The sequence below is a fragment of the Manis pentadactyla genome, chromosome 3 (assembly GCF_030020395.1).
Source record: "Manis pentadactyla isolate mManPen7 chromosome 3, mManPen7.hap1, whole genome shotgun sequence".
Classification (NCBI taxonomy): domain Eukaryota; kingdom Metazoa; phylum Chordata; class Mammalia; order Pholidota; family Manidae; genus Manis; species Manis pentadactyla.
The window spans coordinates 131,515,999-131,541,485 of NC_080021.1; the positions used below are offsets into that span (position 1 = coordinate 131,515,999).

A 25,487-nucleotide genomic window follows, 5' to 3' on the forward strand; every position below is an offset into this window, starting at 1 on the left:
CATGCATGGTTTTCTAATCATTGTCAAGTTTCGGGAAGGAAGTTGGCGTGGAGGAAAGAGCAGCATTCTCTGGTGGGGATGAAATATCTTTTACAGATCATACAAAACCCTAAGGTCATGTGGTCACATTGCTGGGCCTGGTCTGGGCCGGATAGAGGCTGTGCAGACATATGTGGTTCGTGAGGCTGGGCATAGCCTCAAGCATGAACATCTCCAAGTGCGCAGCATGCCGCTGAAGGGCATCATGCCACGTGCTTTGTTTCATTGTGGAAGTATCTTAGAATGGAAACACTTCAAAAATTCCTTGTCCTGCAAAAGTAAAAAAAAAAAAGGAATTGTCACTTTCTTTGTGTTTCATACCCAGGTAGATATTTATAGTTTTTGGCCCAAACTCCTTGCATATCTTACCAAGACAAGAGAAATTTCAAGGTGACCTTTAAAATACACAGATAGCAGCTCATTAAATAGCTGAATGAATGTTACAGAGAGAAGGAGGTATTTCGGATTCGCTGAAGGAGTCCTCAAATCAGTAAGTCACCAATGTCATCTTCACTGTAGTTTCTACTTCCTGGTTTTAGAATTGTACTGTTTAAAAAAAGAAGCCACAAAAATAGTCGTTCATTCAGCAAAATATCCATGCATTCCACCAGGCTCGCACCAGGCTCAAGGGGAGCCTGAAGGCTGTGACAGCTGAGCAGACATGCCCTCACCATGGCTGCAGGCCGGGGGAGGTGTCGGCCCAGAGGACACATTGCAGGCTGTGTGACCTCCCATCCCTGCGGCCTTCCTGTCTGATGTAATGACACTGTGGCCACCCGATATCTCCATTTTGTTTTGTTTTTGTCTGCTGTATACTGTCCCTCATCCCACTGGTTCTAGATGCCATTGTCACGGGTGAAGGGACATTTAACTTTGAGCAAGGAGGAGAAGAGTGCAGAGAAGGAAAAGAAAGTGGTCCTGGGTAGCAGGAAGTGGTGATGCACAGGGCCCATCAGGAGCAGCAAGCTGTCAGACCACAGGAAGTCCCCTGATCCCGAGGGTGTGTGTGTAATGGACTGTCTACTCGGGGACACTTTGAGAGTGAAAGGAGCCACTAACAGGGTGGGAGAAGGGATGGCAGTGGTCCGCAGGGCTCCTCAGGCTGCGTGGTCCCCCCATTTGTGTGCCCCGTGTAGTGCTTGCCTCTTGGTCCTTGGGGTAAGCCGGCCCATTAGGGTTACTGAGATTGAGGTGTGAGGGCAGCTGTGACAGCAGAGCAGAAGAGCAAGGGAGCCGCTGGGGCTGGGGAGGCAGTGGAGGTGGTAGAAGGGCATCCTGGTTCCAAGAGGTGTGGGAGAAGGCAGGGAGGCCAGGGACATGGAGGCTGCATGGAGCTGAGCTGAGCCTCCTCTAGGAGGCCTCCTCCCGGCCCTGCCTTGCAGAGCCTGCTGGGCCATGTAGGAAGCCCCTGAGCTCTTGCCCTGCTGCCTGGAGTGGGGGTGCAGGGTAGTGGCACTGAGGGGAGAGGCAGGTGAGTGGCAGGTCTCAGAGCAGGCCCAGTGGTTCCCCCAGGCCACGGTGGGCAGGCAGGGAGGGTGAGAGATGGAGCCAGAGAGGAAGCCCAGGGGAGTCCGTGTGCATGGGCTGGGAGCATGGCCGTGGGCTTTGCTGGCCCTGGACTGGCAGAGCGCTCCATCCCCGCGGTGGGGGTGGCCTGGCACCAGAGCTGGCCTGCAGTTGCTCACAGGATGGGTAGGACCCACTAGGCCAGTCCTTCGTATGTTCCCTATTCCCTAGTAATCCCCAGGGGGCCTGTCCGCTGCAGGCTAGGAATCCGGGCGGAGCAGAAGCCCTCTGTGCAGCACCAGGCAGCAGTGCAGTTTGCCCTGGGGCCTCGGTAGCTGCCTTCCTATGTGACATTCTCTCACATGCTCTGCGTCTGAGGTTCAGCTGTCCCCTGACTTTCCGCCCTAGCCCCTCAAGGAGAAATAAGCACTTTAATCTTTGAGCCACTCCATCTTTATTAGCCATTTTCCAGGTAGAGGATACCTCTCTCTTATTTCCTGCCTCCCTCTCCCCACCATATCCTTTCCCATTACACCCCTACACCCCTCTCTTCCTCATACACACGCACACACACACACACACACACACACACACACACACTCACTCATGCCCCTTGCATCTGGAAGCCCTGTAGGTAAAGCAACAGATGGTCCAGCAAGGGTTGGACACACCTGGGGACTAGAAGCTTCCTTGATAATGGCTTTCTAAGGAAAAGGGTCATGCCCACCCAGAATCAGGGGTGTGCAAATCAGAGCCATGTGCTCCTTGTCCAGGATGGACTGGGCTTTGGGGCACTGGAGGGCATACCCATCACCCTTGAGTATTAGAGCAATACTCTCACCAATGCCTTCCTCTCACTCTCCCCCACCCCACCAGGTGGACTGGGTGACAGGTGGATGCCTCCCACCCATTAAAAACACATTCCCACTATGACAAGTTTCTTAAAGACATCAAGATAGCTTATAAGAGGACACACTTGTATTCTCTATGGCAAGGGACAAATTAAATTAGGGTAAAAGATGAAGAACGAAAGGAGTGCCTTCAGTTGGGTTCCTTTGAACTCCACAAGGTCCAGAAGAGATGATGTCAGAGTGTTTCTCAGCTTGTGTGGGTGAATCACCTGGACTCCCATTGAAGCACACATTGCTGGTCACCTTCCCCATTGCTGGTGTGTAACTCACTAGATCTGGGTACGGCTCAAGAATGTGCATTTTTGACACATTCCTGGGTGCTGCGGCAGTCTGGGGACCACATTTGAACCTGTTCCAGATGCCTGGTGCCTACCCTGATCAAGAACCTAAGCTTGATCAAGAACAGTGATCACTTGAGATTGTCAGAGTTCTATGAAGGGTCTGTAACCACATGTGCCAGTGGGGATGTCCCTGCAACACCCCCCCAATATTTGACTGGTGGAGAAGAGTGAACCTTAAAACTGCTTCTATTTGTCAGGCCTTGAAGTCAAAACAGGCCCCACTATTGAGTAGGCCTGTGATTTAGACAACTTAATTCATCTCTCTGGCCTCCGTTTATGCAATGATAAAATGGGGAAACTAATGTTTTATCTGAGCTTTTATGGAGATGAACAAGATGATGTATACAAAGCTAAGTGACTGGTGATCATGTATCTGTGCTTTTACAACCATGGGCTCTTTTCTTTTGTCAGTTCTGGAAAACATCAGCTATGTTTTCTACAACTATTACTCTCTCCTTTCTTAGCATTTCTTCCTTCAGGGATTCCTATCAAACATGCTGGACCTCCTCAGTTCATCCTCTCTATTCTTTCTTATTTTCTGTTGCCTTTGCTTGTTTTCCCTTAGCTGTGCCCTGCACTGTCTGGGTTGGTCTCCCACCTCACTCATTTTCACTTCAGCTGTGTCTCATCTGCTGCCAAATTCATCCGCTGATTTTCTTTTTCCACCAATTACATTTTCTTTATTTCTAGCAGTTCTGTTTTTTGTTTTTCTCAGTTATTCCTGGGCGTGTTTGAGCGTAGTTTTTCCTAGTTTTCATGACTCTGTCTTTTGTGTCTTTGAGAATCTCCTACACAGTAGGCTTATATTCCGTATCTGATGATTCCAGTACAGAAAGTCCTTAGGGGCAGAGTCTCTTCCCCACCTTTTTCCTCTCCCTGCCTCCTTTCCCGTCACTCATGTTTCCTTATGTTTTTGTGATCTTTTTGAGCTCCTACTTGCTGATGTTCATCTGTGGGAATCCTGAGAGTTCCTGGGAATGGTATGCTGTCCCCCAGTGCTGAAGAGGTTTCCTTGCTCTAAAGTGGGGACCTCGGGTTGCAGCGCCCCCGTTCTGTTGGCCTGGAGGTCGTCCCCTATCCATGGCACTGCTGATATTGGCATGTGCTCTCAGGCCAAATGCACATGTTCCCTCTTGTTTGCCATTCACTCATCCCTGCTCAACTTTCACCTGACTTTTTGTTATGTACTTAAATTTCAAAAGCAAATTGTGGGTTTAGAAAACACTTACCCTTGTTATTGATGAGGGAGACTACATTAGGCTCTCATGAGCCTCACATGCCACAATAAAGGCTAAGTTCTGTCAGCTTTTATGTATAGCTGTAGTTGATCAAAGGACATCATTTTATTTGACATGTGTGGTTCTGCAGCACCAGGCCAGCAGAGAGTCACAGCCTGCCTCAAGTTCAAAGGGAACTGTGGACTGATGTCGGTTTGTTGGTCTGGTCAAGGTCCCTTTGAAGCTGGAAGAGAAATGGTGGGACCTAGTTCCAGAGAAAAGGAATTTATAATGAAATTTCTAACAGGCAGAGGTGTGAAAGAACAGCTTGGCATGGCTGCAGGCTTGGACCCATGTTCTGTCCTGACACTGCTTTATTGTTGGCATGGAATGTGCATGTGCCTAGATTTTGCTCTGGTGTAGGGCCAGAGCACCCAGAAGTTGCATTTTCTTTTGTCTTTTGTGGATCCTTAGGACTAGCACCCTTCTGAGTTGGGTTCCCACTTCTCCTTCACTGAGAAGACACTTTTGGGTAGATGGTTGACCGAGGACTGAACTGAGACTCCACAGGGTCAACCCTGGATGGGAGGGTGAAGGCCCAGTGGCATGGAGCCCTCCCTGTCCATCTGAATGGCCTATTGCGTCCGTCACAGGCACACTGCCATCACAGGCACCCTCCTTCCCCTCCAGCCGGTTGTGCCCCCTCTGCCATGGACCAGGATGCATGGAGAATGAGTACTCCTGGGCTGGGCTGGACTAGGTCCCTGCTGTTCTGTTCCATCTGCAGCAGACACAGTGCAATGCCCAGGGACCAGGGTGGGGGCATACTTGAAAGTCCCACCGTGTCCTGTCCTCACGTCCCCACCAGTGTCCAGGCATTGCCGCCACCCATTCTCTCTGCTCTGGGAGGGCACAGGAGGGCAGGGAAGGGGTTCAGCCTCTGCAGGCTGTGCCAGGCAGAACAAACACTCCTCACCTCTCCTTTGCTAAGTGTCTCTGTGTGCGAGGCCAGCTCATCACAGAGCCTAAGGCCATCCACCCCTGGAGGCAGGTGGCCCTCCCACTCCCTCACTAAGGAGAGTCACCAGGACACACGACATCAGGACTGTGTCAAGGCAAATTAGGACAACTTTGCAGCCCAGCTGGGTTCAGAGCACTGAAAACCCACACTGTGTAAGAGCAAAACTCAAATCTTTGTAGGCTTGCTTCTTCCAAGATACTCACAGGGCAAAAAATATCCTAGGGCTTCTGTGGACATGATGAGAGCTGTTGACCCAGGGAGGAAGGCAGCAGCCCTGAAGGAGCCAGAAGACTGGCCTCTGCCCTTCTGCCCTTTGGGTGACAGACCTGGTGGGTGTGCAGTGGCAGAGGCGGGCTCTCTGAGGAGCGGGATGGGCCAAGAGGAGGAGCCACCCGCTTCCAAAGCAGTCCTTCCCGTCAGGTAGATGAAAATAGCCCAGCCCTGGTCTGCCTGCAGCCAGCAGACACTCCCGGCTGCTGGCTGTTGGTGTCGCCAAGCCTCTGGTCTTTGCCACCTACAGATGTGGGTTTCCCTTCTCTGCTCTTGTTTCCTGCCAGCTGCCGGGGGATGTCAGGCTGCATGTCCATGGCTGTCCCTGTGCCTGCTGTCCTTAGAGCGGCTCACAGGGAGCGGCCTGGCTGGAGCTCTGGGAGAGGCGGGCTGTCCTCCAGGGTCAGTTCTCTGGGGGGGCTTCAGAGAAGCAGGTGCCCTCACAGAAACCACTTTCCCAAAAGCAAGAGATGCTCTGTTTCCGCCTGGCAGCAGCCCTGTCTTTATACTGTTTTTATTCTGAAATAGGAAGCACACGAAGAGCACGGCACTCTATCTGTGAGGCTTAATGAATCATTAAAAGCCAACACCACCGGAGTCAAGAAATGACCGCAGAGTTGCAGCAGGCCCTCCCCACTCACACCTGCCCCCGGGACGCCACTTCCTGGCTCTGTGTCCAGAAGCCCTCACTTCTCTTTTTTTAACTTTGCCACCTAAGGCCCCAGTGTACATCTCTAAACAAAGGTGCTTGCTTTCGCCTGTTGGGGAGCCTCATGCATGACACCACGTTTTATGCTCCTGAGAGTCGTCTGGGCTGGTCATTTAATTGGTGTGTGATATTCATCACATGGATACCCTGCAGGTTGTTTACTCACGCCGCAGTCAGTGAACCTTTAGGTTGCTTATTTATGGCTTTCAGGAATCACAGGTAAGCTGCTGTCCGCATCCCAGCATGCTTTCTGGGAGTGTGTGCGCAGGGGTTGTAAACCTGGGAGGGAAGGGCTGACTTACTAGGCTTGAACAGGTTCAGCTTCAGTGGAGACCTGCAAAGTGCAGCCCAGCAAACAGCGGGATTCACACTCCCACCGGCAGCAGAGGATGCCTGTCGTCAGCACCACTAGGATTCTCCGCCTGCCTGGCTGGTGGGCGGGTGATGGTGGCCCCAATGTGGGCTTACTTGGCATGTCCCAGATTTCTAAGAAGATGATTGCACCATCTTCCTGGAAAATCTGCCGCCCTCTGTCTCAGTTTGAACAAGGAAAGGACAATTGAGGCACGGGCAAGATAGAGAGGCTGGGCATGAATTCAGAAACCAGATGTCAGAGCCCGTTGACTGTGCTCAGGGCCCTGAGGGCAAAGGATAAAAGACCCTAAGTCCAGGGGAATGATATTTTGGGATGGCCTGTGGACAGCATTCTGCCAGGGTCACCTTATATGCGCATGTGTGTAAATTCTTAATGCTTGGCATTAATTTTCTATGGTTCTTTATACCTCCAAACCATCCCATTTGTTTGCCACTAATGTTTACAAAATGAAATATGAACAGTCCCACCTCCCACAGTATAAAATAGTAGACTAAGCTCTCCCCCATTTAAAAATGTGTTTTATCTTTTCTGTGTGGTTGTTTTTAAGTTTGACCAACTGGCCTGAATCGGTCATGTGACTGTGAAGGGGTTCATGCCTCGGGGTGCTGGCGGCTTGGCCGGGTTGGGAGTAAGGAGCTGTGTTCAAGGTGTGGACGTTTCAGAGGCTGCTCCTGCTGCAGCCGCCAAGGCCCTGGGTGTGTCCCCACGCCTGCTCCGGCTGCCCCGAGCTGTGGGGTGTGGAGGGAACTGATCCACTGTGCACAGCCAAGCACAACTTGAAATGTACTCTTAATGCAAAATTTCAACCCTACAAAACAAAGCTCAGCTCCTGAGTCTCGGGTCAGCTTTTTAAGGTGAGTGTACAAGGCCAGGGAAGGGTGACCACATCCATTTCTAGAGCCTGCCTCATGGATGTGACCTTTTCGACCAAGACAGAACATCAGACACTTCCCCAAACTCGAAGTCCCATGGCAGCTTGACACATTTGAACTCTTCCCAAACTGTGATGCATTTGGGCACATAGCCTAACATTTTAGGGTTTTGGTTTCCTCATTTTAGAAAATGGCAGGGCCAGAGCAGCCTTCTGGGACCTCCGTGACACTCACTCTCAGAGTGCCTGGTCTGAAGGGCTTGATTTGCTGGAAGGGGAGACCAGCCGAGGACAGGGATGCCTAAGCGCCACATTTCAGGAGGGGTCAGTGTCCATTTCGTGCCTGTATGGCCCCCAGGAACATGCCCTCCCAGATCCCCGAGGCCTTCCAATAGGCCTCCCTCCCCAGAGGCAGAGCCTCCATCCTGGGCATCGCTGTGGGGGGATGGGGTGGCCCCAAGGAGAACCCGCAAGGACGAGGAAGCAGAGCCCCGCGGTCAGCACGACCCAGCAGGGCTCTGACCCAAAGGCCGACCTCAGTGAAGAGAGGAGGTGAGTGCAGAGGGGCCTGCACCCTCTCCCGGTCCTGGGGTCCCACGTGCAGGTGGCCTGAGTGGCTGCTGTTCCTGTGGGCCGAGTGCTGCGTGCAGAGCCCACTGGGGACCCTGGGCCACCGGATCGTGCCTGCAGCCCGTCCCCAGCCACAGCATTTCCTTGTGAGCTCCCTGGCATCACTGGACGGAGAGCTGGGCCTTCCTGGGATTGGAGGGCAGAGCCCTTGCCCCCAAGGTCAGGTGCTCCTGTGGGCCACCTGCCCAGGGCACATCTCTCCAAGGGATGGGCGGCCTAGGTGATGTGGCCATTTCCTGTCTTCCAGGATCAGGGCCAGGGATGGCAACGGGTCTTACGCCCTGTGCCTGCTGCACGAGGGGAAGGTGCTGCACTACCGCATCGACAAGGACAAAACGGGGAAGCTTTCCATCCCTGACGGAAAGAAGTTCGACACACTCTGGCAGGTACACGTCCCCAGGAAGGACAGGAACCAGCCCACCTGGGTCCCTGCCCGAGACCCGCCCACTCAGAGCCTGCCGTCCACCTGCAGTGCCTCACAGCGCTGCTCTAGGGATTATGATGTTAGGTGAACAAGTTCCAGAAGGTTCTGTAACTTGTCCAGGGCCCCTCGCTCTCAGCCCCAGGAGGCATGCCTGCAGATGGCTGCACTTGGAGTTTAACAGGGGCTCTGACCCTGCCTCGGGGACTAGAAAACATTTCTACATTCCACCTGGAACCCAGGGCAGGTTTTCAGACAAATGCACACAAAGTAAAGGCACAGATGTCTGGGAAAGGGGGCCTGACGGTGGCTGGTTGGGCTGTTCTTGAGCTGTGGGAGGACAAACTGAATATAAACTGTCAGGCACCATTCTCTCTGCAAACTGCATCTCTACCATGTGCACAGGACTGCTCGGACCTGGTCTAAGAAGGGTTTATTTTTGCCCCAACTGTTAGTAAACCCTGAAGTAGCTCCAGCTTGGGAGTTACTTTGGCACTGCCAAGTGCTAAGCTTCCTGTCGTGCTGGTGGGCATACACAGCTTGTCCTGTCAGTCACAGCGTGAGGAAATGACAGTAATCATGCCACACACTTCATTTTAGCAAAGCAGCCTGTAAGCTGCAGTGGGTCTAGAGACAGGACTTCCAAGGGACTCTGTCACCTCGAGATTCTGTGGGTGAGGGGTGTCATCAGGAGCACATGCACACCCAGGCCCCACCAGGAACCTCACGTGTGGTAATAGTAGGAAAGGGCTGACTCAGAACTCCATCTTCTTAAGCACTGGCACCAGGGATCCTCATTACCTTGAAAGAACTTAGAGGAACAACCACATAATGTATTTTAGCCCCTGTAGCTGTGTTTGGGGGAAAATTCCTTCCTTTCTGAATGTCGATTATTACAACATTTATTCATTCTAGTTGTTAATACTGGCATTGTCTTTAGGTTTGTGGCTCATGGGAAAATGGCTCATTATCGATCATAGGCTTTGCTTTATCTGAATGGGATCAATCTGAATGAGCGTTTAGCCTGTTGGGCACCAGTGCTCAGTGCACACCTGAGAGATGAGCATGAAAACTCTCCTTCAGGATTCATTTCCCATCTAAGTCTCTGCCTCCTACGAGAGTGGTTGATGGTGCATTTAAGGTACCAGAGTCCATCTGCCCACCCATCGCGTGGAGCCCTGGGCACCGTCTCTGGCACACGGCCATTGGCTTCTCCTGGCTGACCATTTCCTGGTGTGAGTTCATTCACCACTGCAAAGTATGCACACGCACTGTCATGTAAAATGCTTCTAATTGTCGGAAAGCTCCTTCCCAAGACTCTTTCCCGTATTTATCGATTCTTCCAGCACATCATCGTGTTCGGCCCTGATGCTATCTTCCCCGTTGTATATTTTCCGGCCGCTGTGTTAAAGAAAGAGCACACAGACCGCTAGCAGCCCCTTCCGTTTTTACAGGCGTGACTTCATTAGTTTCCTTGACAGGGGCGCCAGGTGCCCCGCTCCCCATCAGGAGCTGCGCCGTTTTCCTGAGAGTTGGCCCTGGCCACATCGCTCTGGCGTCCCGTGCTTGGGAGGAGGCAGCAAACGCACACACCAAGCCTGGCCCCTAGCCTGTGCTTGCGCAGTACTTGAAGAAAATGGTTTTTACACTTGAAAGGGTTGTTTTAAAAATAAATAAAGCAATGTGTGACAAAGATGGTATGTGGCCCAGAAAAGCTAGAAATATCACTCCCTGGCCCTTTACAGAAAAAGTTAGCAGACTCCTGCCAGGAGGGAAGTCCTTGCATGGACACCCGCCTCCCAGCCACCCTTGCGGAGTAGATTGTCTGAAAACAAAATAATTTAAGGAGGTATTTGAGTGACATTGGAGAGATGGGTAGGGTATTTCCACTGGTTTGCAACCCTGAACGCTGTCAGCCTGAGAACACACTCTTGTGTTTAACAGAACAGGGAGACTTTGCAGTCCGTTCAGTATGGGGTTAGGGCAGGTGAGATGAACACATTTGTTTCAAGGGTAGATACAATCAAATAAAATTTTTAAAAAGCATGCTACCTGGACAGGTAAAATATATTCATTCAACAAACATTCACTCAATTAGGTAAGCTTTGAGAGGAAAGAAGAGTCAGGAGCACAGAGCCCTTGACTGGAAAGAGCACCAATGAATAGATAAGGAAGAAATATCAGATATGAAGACTTTAGGTTAATTGAAGAGGAAACATCTGTATATGGAAAGAAAACAGGAAATACCAATGCTGTCTTCATTTTGTATAATTTTAATTAGATGGAAATAAACCTTCCACAATTTATTTTTAATGAAGATGTTGGGCATCACAATCCATAGCTTTCTGGGAACCATTCACCAAGGATGTCCATGACCTGTCAACACTCTCCATTCCCCAAAAGGCCTCCTTTCCTTGTGTCCCTGCTCCTGTATAACCTGTGCTGTGATGTCTTCTCTCTGGAACTTTTGGGCTGCATCATTTGGTCCCTCCAAAGCCTTTGCCCACCGCACAGTTACAGCATTAATACCAATGCTGTCTTCATTTTGTATAATTTTAATTAGATGGAAATAAACCTTCCACAATTTATTTTTAATGAAGATGTTGGGCATCACAATCCATAGCTTTCTGGGAACCATTCACCAAGGATGTCCATGACCTGTCAACACTCTCCATTCCCCAAAAGGCCTCCTTTCCTTGTGTCCCTGCTCCTGTATAACCTGTGCTGTGATGTCTTCTCTCTGGAACTTTTGGGCTGCATCATTTGGTCCCTCCAAAGCCTTTGCCCACCGCACAGTTACAGCATTAATCACTCTACATTGTGATTCATTTATCTGCCTCTCCACCAAGAAAGTGAGCATCTCAAGTGAGGAAATGTGTCTAATTCCCCTTAGTTTATTGTTTGTCCTGTTTCAGGGCCTAGCACGTGAATGTTTGCTGAATGACTGAATAAAGGAACGAATGTTAGCATGCTGAATTTGTTTTCATAACATGACATGGATGTAGGAGAATATAAATGAATAAATGCAACTTGCTTTCAAAAAAAGAAAGGCAGGCATTGAGCTGAGAGCATACTGGGGACCAGAGGGAGCTGTGTGTGGACTTCTGTCCAGAAGTCTGAGACCAGGAGGAGAGAGGCATGGGGAGAGACCAGGGAGACCCACCAAAGGAAGCAGGTTTTGTGGTTCAGGATTGTCCGTGAGTCACTTTACAGGCCGGAAGGGGAGTTGGCTGCTCCAGGTAGGATTTCCCATTTTTCATTGTACTTTCTTACTTTTTCTCTTTCAGCTAGTCGAGCATTATTCTTATAAGCCAGATGGTCTGTTAAGAGTTCTTACAGTTCCATGTCAGAAAATTGGCGGGCAAATGGGTGAGTCACGAAGACACTGGAGCTTAGTCTTTCGGGTATTGATAATGATCAGCCTCATTTTAGACTTGGCCTGTTGCAAATTCAGGTGAGAGGAGGTCTTGTTTTACCTGATTGGCAAAAGGTGATGTCCGATTGCTCCAATTATATACATATATGTCTTTTATCAAAAAATAGTAAATAAGTTTAATTTAAAAAAACTAAGTAATTCTAATTGCATGGGGGAGCAAGTTGAGGGAAAGGAGACAGAAAGAAATGTGTGCAGAACATGTTTCTGCTTCTCAAGCCATAACATCTCACAATTACGGTGACTGGCCTACAGAGTGGTAGTGGAGGTGCACGGTGTAAATAGTGGCTTTCACTGATGTAATAGAGTAATTGTCCATGTTCTTTCTCACCAGGAAATATTAATTTTGGAGGTCGTGCACAACTTCCAAGTTCCCATTTTATGGTAAGTGTTATTAAACATCCCACACATGAAGCAGTTGCTTATTAGCACAGTGAAAAGCATGTTTTAGCTGGTAGGAGTAGGGTGGTTGTTTTTAATAACACTTGATGAACTGGGATTGCTGGTGAGTGTTAACTAGAATCAGTCTATTTCAGTTCCAAGCTAGCCAAGTTAATAGCTCCGGTAAGTTAAATTCCCTCCATTTTCTAAAAGTATACCAAAGGACCATGAAACTCAATGTCAAATCAGAAATATGCCTCCTGGCAGATTTGGGAAATGGTAACGTATTGTTCAGGCTCCACCTTGTACCCCATGCAGACCTTGTGTGCATGATGGTGTCACGAGCTTGGTATATAAGGTGGCTCACTGAGGTTGCCTGCCCAACTGTCCTGGTGAAATCAACCGACACATTGTTATCAGAAGACACACCCTCTCTAGGAGAACTGGTTTGACAGTAGCTTAGTGGAGAAAGGCTTGGAATGGGGGTGCTCAGTGGCATCAAGAGAAGCCCCTACAGGAGGAGGGAGTCCAGGGCTTAGCCAGAACCCACCTTCCCCTCCACACCAATAGGAGGTGAAAACATGACCTGTCCACACTTTCGTGTGTGGGTTTCCTGATGCATACCTGATGCCCCTAAAGAGAGAGAATTCTACCACTCTCTTCTCTTTTTTTTTTTATGAGCTGATGCACAGATTTTATGAGCTGATGCACAGATTTAGACTGAAAGCGGGTTAGGCTTCCTGGTCCTTTTGGAGGGACATCGTTGTGGACCTTTGCTGACATTAAATGCCATCTGTGAAATGTAAAAATCCCCCATCATGAGCTGTGTGCTCTACACCTCAATTTTTGCATGTTAACCCTTAAAAAGCAAAATCTCCAAAGACTAGAATGTACATTCTGCCCCAAGTAGGGATTATTGACCCCTCAAAATTCGGGGATCAGCTTTTGAAATATGGTACCTTTTTGGAGCCGTCACTTTGGCCCATTGTGTGGCTCCTGGTCGGGAAAGCCCACTTTGATGCTGTGTGTTCCATGAGGCAGATCCATTTTCCTCAAGACGGATGATGGCTTAGGGCTGAGAACTCTTTAAAGAATTTCAAGCCCTTTATTTTTCCAGGCATCATCCCACAGCTTCAAAAACTTAGATGTCTTGGGAAAATTTTATATTAACCGATGACATGCAGAAAAACATGCACATGCCCCAAGTGTCCAACTCAGTGTATTTCCACTGACACCGTGGAGCCAGCACCCTGAAGGAATAACAAGGCTGGGCAGTCAGGTTTTCTTTGAGTTTTGTTAGGGTGATTTGTCTTGAGTTTGTGACTTAGTAATTCCATAGGAAACATGGGCTACTTAATGCACCATCCCAAATGTTATAGCCTTCTGTGGAAAATACTACCAAAATATTTTTCCAGATCCCTCTGCTCAGGTGGTGGGCTTTTCTGGAAGCGTTCCTAATGACCAAGTACTGCTCACGGTGATGCCCATCTGCAGAGTGTGGAGGGGTTGGCGGTGTAACTGTAAAGCAAAGTGAGATAGTGTGTCAGGTGAGGTAGCCTGTACTTGTTTGCTGCACATTTACTGTTCCTTTTTGCCATTATGGTTTCTAGACTTGGTCGGCGGGTGGAATAATCTCAAGAATCAAATCATACTCCTTCCCAAAGCCTGGCCACAGAAAGGTGCCAAAGTGCCCCTGCTTGCTGTCCCCAAGTGGTAGGACTGCCCCGCACTCGGCCCCCACGCTCGCCGGCTGGCTGCCTCCGTGTGCTGCGCTGGCCCTCCTGCTGCTCCAGCCTCATGTCCCTTTGTTCTGTGGAGCCCTCCCGGTGCTCGCTCTGCTTTCCATGTGGGTCCTGGTCACTTTGCTGCAAAGTCCATCACTGTGAGCGTGCTCCCTCTGCTAAAATGTGCACTTGAAAGTCGTTTGGTCTGCGGAAGAGGCAAGAGCTCGTGCTCATGTGGGAAAAATCTTTGCAGAGATAGTCAAGGTCCTTTTGAGTTGCCGGAATCCATGCTGCCATGCTTTGCTCATCGAGTGTATAAATTACATGTCAGTGAGTGGGAAGCCAAGGTTTTGTGCCTATGCACAGGGAGTGCCTAAGGCTGTTTATTTTATACATATGGAGTGCCACAGTAACTTCACTGGGGCTGTAGAATTCCAACCTGGAAATTTATACATAACATGTGTAAAGCTCAGATGGAATTTGAGGATTAGAAACACTACTTTTCTTTATGAGGCAGTAAAGTTGATGCCTGATGCATTTTTATATTTTGCTGTAGATCAAATTATGAGGGAAATAAGTTCTTTTTAATGAACTTTTATTTTTAAAAATATAAGTTCTTCTATTTATAATGAATCACCTCCCTCAAAAATATATAAACATCTTACACATGTTATATATACCTATATACATAATATTACATTTTATATGTCTATATAGATAAAACATGCTTTCTTTTCCTTCCTATTTTGGTATAAAATTAATTCTTTCATTAATAATTCTTCCCATTTCACATCAGTTGTATTCTTCCAGACATTTCGGCATATAACAGCAACAATTCATGAAGCAGACTGCTTAAAGTACTTACTAGAAACCATGGAAATAGAAAGATGTTAGCCCTGAGATCTTACTTAATAAGAATTTTCAAAGTGGGCAGTCATATTCAGGATGTCCCTGCACTGGCCACCGAACAGAGCAGTGGTTTAAAAGGAGAGTCTGGGATAAACCTGAATGGAATCGTGGTCTACTTCAGTGTCACATTGGCAGTGTGCACATCTGTCTACACACACACACACACACACGCACACTCATGCAGACTATCACAGGGGCTCTCCTTGTGCAGCCATAGGGGCTGGCTAGGCCAGTCTGACGCCCAGAGGGCAGGCTGTCAGCAGCTGAAGGGGAGGAGCAGGTGCAGCCCCTCAGGCCGGCCTAAGCGGTCACCCACAGCCAGGGGTCCACTGCGCCCCTCCGCTCATCTTTCTCTCTTGAGAAAGCCTCAACTCTTCTTCTAAGGACTCTTGACTGATTAAACCAGATGCTCCTAGGATCATCCCCCTAACTTAAATCAGTCCACTTACTTCAGAATCCCTCCACAGAGGCACTTAGATCACAGTTTGATTCAGTAAGGGAGGACAATGCAGGCTGGCTGGGCTGACACATCAAAAGCCATCCTGCCAGGAGGTATCTCCAGCCTGGTGAGACAGGCTTCTCTCCACCATCATTGTCCCAGGCAGGCTGAAGCCAGATCAGGCCACTCACAGTGACTGAAAAATATCCAGACTATTTAATCAACTTTTGGAAAAGAGAATTAGAAAGTAGCTAATGTGATCAATGAATACTGTGATTAACAAATACTAATAAAATATTTTCTGGCCAAAAAGAGGCCATTGTCTATTTAAATTTAAAACACCTTTGAAGTATGCGTTGGATTTTCATAGATGTCAAAATATCAATAATTGATAAAAGAGAGAAGGATTTTATTTTAATTGCTCATCAGAAATATTGCTCATCAGAAATATTTTACGAGAACTCACATTTGTTTTCACAGATAGAATTTTCCATTATTTAACCAGTCATGAGAGAAGACTTGTGGGAATTATGTCAAATATTCTGTTTAGCTAAGGTGTAAATCACTTTCTTGAATTTATTAATTCGATCAATTTAAATAGTTGTTTTTTATGATTCAGGCACAAAAAGTACATGTTAAAACTTGAATTAACGAACATGCAGGTAGCGAATGAAAAGTATGTTTCTGATGTGAAGATAGGTATTAGATCATTCGAAATTCCATAGTAACAAATGAAGGGCAGGTATATTTTAAACTTTCCTTTAGAGATTAGTAACATTTTAATACTTAAAATTGTAAATGAATTTAACTAAATTCCAGTATGATTCAGCCATTGCCCTACTACCCCTGCCATACACTTCCTATAGGGACTGGTGTCCTTAAATAAGGAAAACCCCTGTACTATTAGCTCTGGAATATTTTTCTTTGCTCCTTTAAGTACATGAGCCGATCCTCCGATCCAGGGAAACCAGCTGAGTTGGGGAGCCACGTGCTTCAGGACTCAAAGGCGTAGTTCCTTAGACGAGGCGCGGCCTTCGGGGCGCCTTCCTGTAGCAGTGGGCTCCAGAATTTCAGCTAAAACCCGTTTTCATGTTTTATTCCAAAACAGGCACTGATGATTGGACTATTTTAAGACACACTCAACTATGCGATTCACTCTCAGGTCATACCCACTCACCGGGTGACGCGGAGCAGCGGGCACTTCTGGGCTGAGGGAAGGTTAATAGTGAGGGTCAAGTGTTTATTTTCATGGATTTGAGCAAACCTAACATGATCCCATGCCCTGGCCAAAGGGGGCCTGCCCTGCACTGTGGGGCCTCACCCCACGCATGGCTGCGGTCACGCCAGCAGAGGTCGGCACTGTGCCAACGGCAGCCAGGCCTCCCCAGCCCACTGGCTCTCTTGTCACTGCAATTCTGACTTGTTATCATCATCACTGCAGTGGCCTCGTTTGAAAATCTTTGCAGAAGTCTAAAAACTACGATCTAGAAATGGACGTTATACTATTGAATCTAGAAGACTCCAAATTAGCCTGTCAGCACCATAAAAGCAATGTATGTTTTCTCTTTGGTTCATTTCTGAATCCCCACCTCTTACACATAGGCAACTCAAAGAATATTTGTCAAATAAATTTAAGCCTGGACAATAGAGATCAGGGATCATACTTTATAATCTAACCTAATTTTCTTTATATTATTGTGCAGTGACCTGTTTTTACCCAAATTTATGAAACTTAAAAATTGCAAATCATTCTGAATGGGAGACAGCTGAGGTAGTTGGCGCCATCTAGTGGTATCCTGCCAGTCTGACCTCTGATACGATTTTTCCGCAAAAATGGGAAAAAGGAGTTGTCAGCATTTCATTTACACCTTGTTCTCTATGAAGAAAAGGTGATGCTTTTGATTAGGGCAGAATAAATTATAAACCACAGAGCAGATGGAATAATGACAAATGAAATAGCAGACCAACCATATGTTGTTCATTAACATTTCATTAAATTTTAAATATGAATTGATACATTTGTAATTTATCATTATGCCTTAGAGTTCCTTCTCTATGAAGTCCTCAGACTCTTCTTTTCAACTGAGCATTCAATTCCAGAGGGCTTCAGTGTGGTCCTACTAAGTGGCACACTCATCGGCTTGTGGTTTGAATCCCCATCTTCATCATGAAGTCACCCCCACCCTTTTGCCAGGCACAAAAGAAAATTTCTCCCAATTCTTCCAGAGAGCATTCCTGAGTGTAGCACCATCCTCTGTCCCTACGAGGGCAGGAAGGGCTGAGGGATCCACGTGAGAGGCAGAGGTGGTTAACTGAGAGAAACGTGGACTCACCCTGCCAGGCTCTGAAGCCCTGGGGCCACCTCAGCTGCAGGGCAGTTGCAGAGGTGCTCCAAACCCATTTCCTTAACAGTAGCAAGACACGTTAGGGTGAGCAGCACACAACCAGTCAGGGTATGCTTTACCCTGTCCAGCACTTGAGGGCGCTCTGTCCATCACTAACTCTTACTCCCTATGCCCTAGTATCTTTGCAGTATTTTTATACCTGCTCTGGGTTTTTTGGAACAGCCTTTATGAAGGCCCCCTGCTCTGGAGAACATTCAGTCAGGGTGGAGAGGCTGCAGCCCCAGGATACGGCGCTACGTAGGCAGAAGCCAAAGGTCTTAAGGTCAAGAGAAGGGGTGCCAGTATCTTCTCCTTGCCTTGGATGGCCAGTGCTGGAGCCTTGAAAGTTCTGGATCGCAGGACTTTGCTACATGTAAGGAAATCAGTGAAATGAACCTAAAAAGAGATGGTTTTTTTAAAATTTGAAAACTGTTTCCATCTTGGAGTTTTTAGGAGGTCGCTGAGCAGAGGGGGAGGATTGAAAACCTTGGAAATTACCTCATTTCTTCTATGATGGGTCTGTTGAGACAGGGTGATTGTATTTTAAATGAGAAGTGAACTCTGAGCAGGTCTCATAGTCCTTGTAATCACACACAGTTTTAAAAGAGAGAATCATTTGGACTTAGTCATGCAGTTAGTACAAAAACTTGAGAGGTTATTAAAATCACACTGGTTTGCACTTCACATGTCCCAGTTTTAAGACATTATCTCCATTCATTCATTCATTCATTCATTCATCATTCATTCTTCATGTGTTTGCTGGACACACTTTTCACTGATTATGGCAAAGTTCTAATTCAGTAGTGAATAACTTTGCCCCCTGGAACTTATGCTCTGTTGTCCTTTTTGACCCATCATACCTACTTCCATGAAGCAGTTTGGTAAGAACTCTGAGATAGTCATGAGTAAGTGATCCGACAACATCCTGCAGACATGTGAGAGTGAATGTCCTTAGCCTGGTCAGGGCCCTCTGCCCTCCAGGCAGTGGCTCTTTAGCACTCAGCAGAGGTATGAAGAAGGAAGTCAAGCTCTGGAGACAAGTGGTGACAGTGGCTTAGTTATTGTACTTCTGGTTCCTGGGAGGCAGGTGAGGATTCCGTGTGTGCGAGAGATAGTGACGGTGTAAAATTAAGCTTAATGTCCCTGTTTCTTTAAACTTCCAAAAATCTGGCAGTATCTCATTTCTTCACGGCCAGTGTTTGGTCATTGATAAGGTACATGGATATATGAAATTTCTACTCAACTCACACCAGAAAAATGGTTTGGACTGTGGTTTTCCTGCGAAGCCAAATTTAGTAGCAAGACCCTTGTTTTAGGTTGGGAGAGAGGATGGGTCAGAAAGAACAGGAGATAGAGACTTTTGCTATGAAATAAGAGGAGTAGATCCCCCCCCATTATTTCATGGTGCAAGTTGATGTAAATCAAATATATAATAGGGAAGTTTGCTGCTAATAATGGCAGCAAAGCTTTGTCTTGGTATGGGAACAAGGAAGAATTACATTCCTTCAGCTTAGTGAAAAGAGGCTTTCCCACCTCACGGTCTCCATTTCGGCCATTATCATGGCCATAAGCATTATCACTGCATTAGCACGGCCCTGGGCTGGTGGCAGCCACCCCTAGGCCCTCTAACTCCTGGCCAGTGCCGCCCTCTGGCACCTACCCAGTGTTGCTAGATTTCCACGGAAGACAAAAATACAGGCGGAAAATAGCAACACAGAGAGGCTTTGGAGTTGGTAAGTGGGTGGAAGCAGCTGGTGGATATTTCATTATATGTTTCTTTTTAAATACTTCCATATGATATCAAACTGAAGCAAAAGAGTTAATGGAGGAAAAGGATGAAAGGGGATGATGAAATCCTAGCATCTTTTGGCAGGTGGAAGCAGGATTTGGAAGGGCTCGTAGCGGGGCAGGGCGCTCTGCCTCAACAGTTCCGGTCACTTCTCTCACAACAGCTTCCGGGAACTGCAGGCCCTGGAGTTGTAGGAGGCGAGCTCTGTTTAGCTCTCACAAGATCCAAGCAGTTGCCTGAAGAATGAGATAAGCCATGTTGTTTATTTTCTGTCTCTCTCTCTCTTCCTGTTTCTTTCCTTTATCTTTTCCACATGAGTTGAAATGTGATTATTTGAAAATAAAAATAATTATACAGATGAAGTCAAATGGTGCATCCATGGAGGAAAATGACCTGCTCTCATTTGTGTGCTTCAGACCCCCTCATCCCAAGGGAGCCGGCCAGAGAGCTCCGTGTCCTTCAACCCTTACGAGCCAGACCGGGGGCCCTCGGACCGAGGTGAGAGCTGCCCATTAGGCACAGACATTCCCCGCAGAGAAGTGCTTCTCAGTCACCTGCGGAGTGTAGAGCTGGTCCCTGATTCCCCATCAGCATGCTCCACATAGTGATGGTCATAGTGAGTGACCCTTGGGCCTGGGGGCAGAGGCAGATGTCACATGTCTGTGAATGGAGGGTGGCCTGCGTGGCCTCCCCCACCATCAGCTGGCCAGTGAATGTGTTCTGCAGTGCAGGTCCTTCCAACGTTTCCGTCCCTGCTGATACTGACACTCCCAGGTCACATCTCTAAGATGGTGTCCTGGACGATGACCATGTGGCTGATAGGTGTCAGCCGAAGGTGCGCTGATGGGAGGGGTGGTAAAACTCAAGGAATGTCTGAGATGTTGGAATTCCAGACATGGGTTGGGAATTGTAGTGACTGTGCGAGGCCACGAGAGGACACAGTTCAGGACACTAAGCCCTGGATGAACTCAGTAGCCCTTGACTAGATTTGCCAGAAACAGGGCCTCTGGGGGGCCTGCTTGGTTCTCTGGGTGACCCTAGGTTATGTTTTTATTGGTAACTTGGTCTGCTTGTTGCTACAGAAGCCTCCCCAAAGCTTAGTACCTTAAAATGACACAATCATTGAATTGCCTCTCATTTACTTATCTGGTGTAAGGCAGGAATTTGGGCAAGGCTTGGCTGGGCGGTTGCTGCTGGGGCCCTCTTGCAGTCAGATTGGGCTGGAGCTGGGCCAGTGGGTGGTGGCCCCTGGGAGGGCGGGCACAGGGGTTGGCCAGCATCTTTCTGTCTGCTCTTATGGCCTCTCTCTCTGGTCTCCCCATGGAGATTGGCTTGGGCTTTCCCACAATGTAGAAGGCTCCAGGGCAGCCGGACACCTTGCATGGAGTCTGCAGCTTCTAGAGCCAGTTACCCAGCAAAGGCCGTGGGAGGTGCATGGCCTCTGACAGCCTCTCCCGAGGGTATCACGAGCGCCACTCCAGTACACTCTGTTGGCTGACCCAGTTACAGAGCCGCCGAGGGGAGATGACATAGGCTCCACCTCTTAACTGAAGGAGTGTCAAAGTTTTCAGACAGTTTATAGCCACCACAGTCCATTAGGGGTTTTACCCACCCGTGTTTGCCTCCATGCACACTAGTGTAAGGATGTGGGTGGGGCCCATCAGGGACAGGGGCTTCTGGCTGCTCCCATCAGCTGGGAGAGACCATGCCTTGCGTCCTCACTGGCACCATTACTGCCCAAGGCAACCGAGGTCTTGAAAGGTGAGGGTGGCCAAAGGAGCCAGGAGTGGCAGGCTGTAGGGTTTTCAATGAGGAGCCCGGCCCCACGGTTGTGTTTCTGGACTGCACTGCAGAAACCCAGAGAGAAGCCTTGCCCATGGACACAGAAGTGTACGAAAGCCCCTACGCGGACCCCGAGGAGATCAGGCCCAAGGAGGTCTACCTGGACCGAAAGCTGCTGACGCTGGAGGAGCAGGAACTGGGCTCTGGTAACTTTGGGACCGTGAAGAAGGGCTACTACCAGATGAAAAAGTGAGTCACAGCTTTGCACCGCCACACCACTCACTGCATGAGCACTTACATGCTAGACACTGCATGGTCAAGGACTGTGTTCACTTAATCCCAAACACAGCGTGTGACCTCGTGTGGTTGAAAACCCTTTTTTATTAACAGTGTGATTTTTGTTCATTTCTGGTACAATTACAATGAAAGCATCCATTATATACACTAACTGTGTATATAATAACTCTGTACATTAATTTAGATGTAGTATGTGTGCTGAAAACTAGAAAACAGAAACTTATAGAAAACTAGAAAACAGAAACAAGCAAAATGTAAGAAAATAAAAACATCACATTTCCATCACCCAAATACCACTACTGTTAACTAACCTTAGTGTTTATATTTTTTAGATGTTTATGTGCACACACGTACACATATGTATTGTTTAATTAAAATGCAGTCACTCACTGATAGCAACACGTTTCCACTTATTTTCTTTGAGCTTTTAAATTGTGTCTCATTTTGCCTATTTAGAAAAGTCCTGATTACAAATAGTATTAATATGATTATTTATTTGCTTTATCCTATAATATCAAATAACAATACATATTATGCAACAATTAGAATTGTTAAATTACTGAAATCTCTTTGTACTTCATTTGGTGTTTAGAAGCCATCCCACACAGAATGTTAAGTGAAGTATTAGTTTTAAAGTCCTTTGAAACAAACACTCTTTTTAAATATGTCTGTTTGAATCTGTATGTTACTGATGTGAATATAGTTGTGTTGAGTTGTTTGATTTTATTTTAAATTTTTAAAAACTTAGGAAAATTTTCTTGAGTCAGTAATTTATATGATACAAGGGTCAAGAGTATAGACAAAAGTATGAACAGAAGCACTTGCTTTCAATCTTTCCCCTTCACGTGTGTGTGTGTGTGTGTGTGTGTGTGTGTGTGTATGTGTGTGTACTGTGAGGGTCCACTTAAATGCAGGTTTTTTTCAGTAAATACATTGGAATATTTTTTGGAAATTTGCAACAATTTGAAAATGCATTTTCTTCTCTCCAGCTTACTTTATTGTAAGAATACAGTATATAATATTTATAGCATGCAAAATATATGTTAATCAACTGTTTATGTTATTGGTAAAGCTTCCAATCAACAGTAGGTTACTCATAGTTAAGTTTTGGGGGAGTCAAGTTACCCACAGATTTTCAACTGTGTGGAAGGTTGGTGCCCCTAATCATGCGTTGTTCAAAGCTCAACTTTATACACATGTATTTTATGTGTATATGTGTGTGTGTGTGTATGTGTGTATTTGATAGGCTTATTTTAAAATATATGTCTATCATAGTCATTTTGTAAAATGAATATAAATTACCCTGTGTTAAGGCATACATTTTCTCAAGTAGTTTGTGATACTTAAATTACTTGCTCAATTAAATTTGTGATTAACATAGATGTGACTGTAGAAACATAAATTCACCTCCAGAGTCAGGGGAAAGGAGGAGCCCTGCAGGGTCAGTTTGGGGCACAGCGACGTCTTCACCATGTTGAGCCTTCTGATCAGTGAACGTGACCCAGCCCTCCATTTACTTAGGCCATCTTTAATTTCTCTCAGGTTCTCTCAGCAGAGTTGTTTAGTTTCCTCTGCAGAGTTCTTACACAACTTTCTGTTGGATCCATTCATAGGCCTTTGGTATTTTTGATGTGAATATAGATGGCATAATTTTTAAAATTGTATTTGCTTATCTCTGGTGCTGCTTGGATGTGGAACTATAACTGGTTTTGTCTGTTATCCTGATACCCAGCAACCTTGCTGAATTTACCTGTTATTTCTCACTTATTATTTCTAGCAGTTTAGTTGATACTTTGACCCAGGTATGTGTCATCTATAAACAATAACAGTTTTCTCTCATCCTGTCTGATCCTATACTTTTGATATTTCTTCCTTTTCTTATTGTTTTAGCTGGAAATTGTGGTTCAGGGTTGAATACAAGTGGCAGCAGCCCCCTTATTCCTAATTTCAGAGGGAAAACGTTCAATATGTCACTGTTAGGTTTGTGCTGCTGTTTGTCAGATGAGGAAAGTTTCCTGTTTCCTTCTGTTCTTACTTTTCTGAGAGGTTTATTTTTAATCATGAATCTGTATTGCATTTTATTGAGTACTTTTTTCCCTCTGCAGAGATGACCATACGGTGTTTCTTTTTTATTGTTTATGTGGTGAATTATACTGATTAACTTTCAAATGTTAAACCCACCCCACCTTGCATTCCTGGAATAAGCCTGTCTTGTTTTGAATTATATATTCATTATTATATCTTTTTCATAAATCCCTGAATTTAGTTGACTAATCTTTCTCTTAGAATTTTTGCATCTATGTTCATGAGGGATATCAGTAAATTATTTTCTTATAATTTCTTTGATTTTAGCTTCAGTATAATGCTGGCCTCATAAAATGAGTTGGTAAGTTTTCTTCTCTGTTCTTTTCTGAAAGAGTTTGTGAATATTGTTTCTCCCTTAAAACCTGGGAAGCATTAAGAGGTTTCTGCTTGTTAATTTTGACCCCTACCTTACACCATCCACAAAACCAGCTCCAGATGGATGGTAGACTGAACTGTGAAACGCAAAGGAACAAACTGTGTAAAGATGACTTAGGAGAATATTTCCATGATCTCGGGAGGAGAATGAGGGGCCCACCCAGGTGCTGGTGGTGGTCTGAACCTCTGTCTGGGTAAGAGCGACAGCGTGCACCCAGTGTGTAAACACTCATTGAATTCCACGCTGAAGGTGCTTCTCTGAATGTATGTTGCATTTGCTCTGTTATTCTCTTATTTTACCCATGTTATCAAATGTGACATTTTTATTAGGAAATGAGAAATAATTAATTTTTTGCAAACTTGTTAAGGCTTGCTTAAAATGAACAAAGCTCATTGGTAGAAAGTGTTTTCCATATACTTTTTAATGTATACTTTTTAAATTTTGCATCCAGGAATTCATTTCTAACATATATCAAAGGAATGTTGTGTTCACATGCATTGCACTAATCTGCGATGGTGAATCTCAAGAAGGAATCCATGTTGTCATAGTTTGTAAGGTTTATTTAAAAGTTATTTAAGTATTCTGCAATATTAAGTCTTCCTGCTTGGTTGGGACATTTTTTCAGTACATACACTCCTCCATTATTTTTAATGAATGTGGTATTACTCTCCTTGTCTATAAAATGAGAAAACATTGGAAAACTAGTCATTTATTACATGGCTTCTTAGGACACATTTGCATTCTGTTGCAGATATTTCCACAACATCATTTCTGGCATAGGAATCATGCTTCATGGAAGACAATTATCTAGAAGTGAGCCACTTTGAAAATTTTCTCATGCGATGGCTCATGTAATATATGTCTTTTTGTAGAGTCGTGAAAACAGTGGCTGTGAAAATACTGAAAAATGAGGCCAATGACCCTGCTCTTAAAGACGAGTTGTTAGCGGAAGCCAATGTCATGCAGCAACTCGACAACCCATACATCGTGCGCATGATCGGGATATGCGAGGCCGAGTCCTGGATGCTGGTGATGGAGATGGCAGAACTTGGCCCACTCAATAAATACTTACAGCAGAACAGGTATCTTCAGGTATCCCAGAAGCTTGTGCTGGGAGGGGCAGGGCCCACCTACCTGGTGCACAGCAAACCTTGCATCTGTGGAATCTTCTCTCCTCCGGTGCCTTCCCAGTGTTGTCCACACAGGGACCTGGAGGCAGGCAGGGGGGGAGCTGAAGTCTTTGAACCAAGTGCTCCTTTAGCTCTTGTTGTACAAGGGAAAACTCTAATCCAACAATTTTGTCTTCTTTCTCCTCTGCTCTCTTTGTAGTAGCCTTGTGATAGACTCAGAATATCTTGGCAAGCCACTCCCCTCACTAGTCAGAAAATGCTTTTTTAAAAGAAATATTTAAGTAAGCATTTTATAAGGGATAACAGTGATTTCTTACATGTCTAGCTGACCTGTACATTCCCATGAGTAAGTATTTTGAAAATACCTATTCCTGTTAGTTGATTACAACCATCAGTGGGGTAATCATTCTGTGCTCATCTACAGCCATTATTAAAATAGAGGAACT

The 25,487-nt window shown here is 46.4% G+C and overlaps 1 protein-coding gene across 4 annotated transcripts in view; it reads left to right on the forward strand.

Moving 5' to 3' along the window:
- The window catches only part of SYK (spleen associated tyrosine kinase), an 85,621-nt gene that overhangs the window by 43,283 nt on the left and 16,851 nt on the right, over positions 1 to 25,487 (forward strand). The window contains exons 4-11 of one of the 4 annotated variants that reach the window (XM_057498456.1): positions 8,139 to 8,277; positions 11,600 to 11,681; positions 12,080 to 12,129; positions 13,737 to 13,805; positions 19,788 to 19,869; positions 21,225 to 21,402; positions 23,868 to 24,104; positions 24,784 to 24,993. In XM_057498456.1, coding sequence (XP_057354439.1) covers positions 8,139 to 8,277; positions 11,600 to 11,681; positions 12,080 to 12,129; positions 13,737 to 13,805; positions 19,788 to 19,869; positions 21,225 to 21,402; positions 23,868 to 24,104; positions 24,784 to 24,993 — 1,047 coding nt within the window. The remainder of the gene's footprint in view (positions 1 to 8,138; positions 8,278 to 11,599; positions 11,682 to 12,079; positions 12,130 to 13,736; positions 13,806 to 19,787; positions 19,870 to 21,224; positions 21,403 to 23,867; positions 24,105 to 24,783; positions 24,994 to 25,487) is intronic. The other 3 variants (XM_057498457.1, XM_057498458.1, XM_057498459.1) reach the window with 3 other exon arrangements.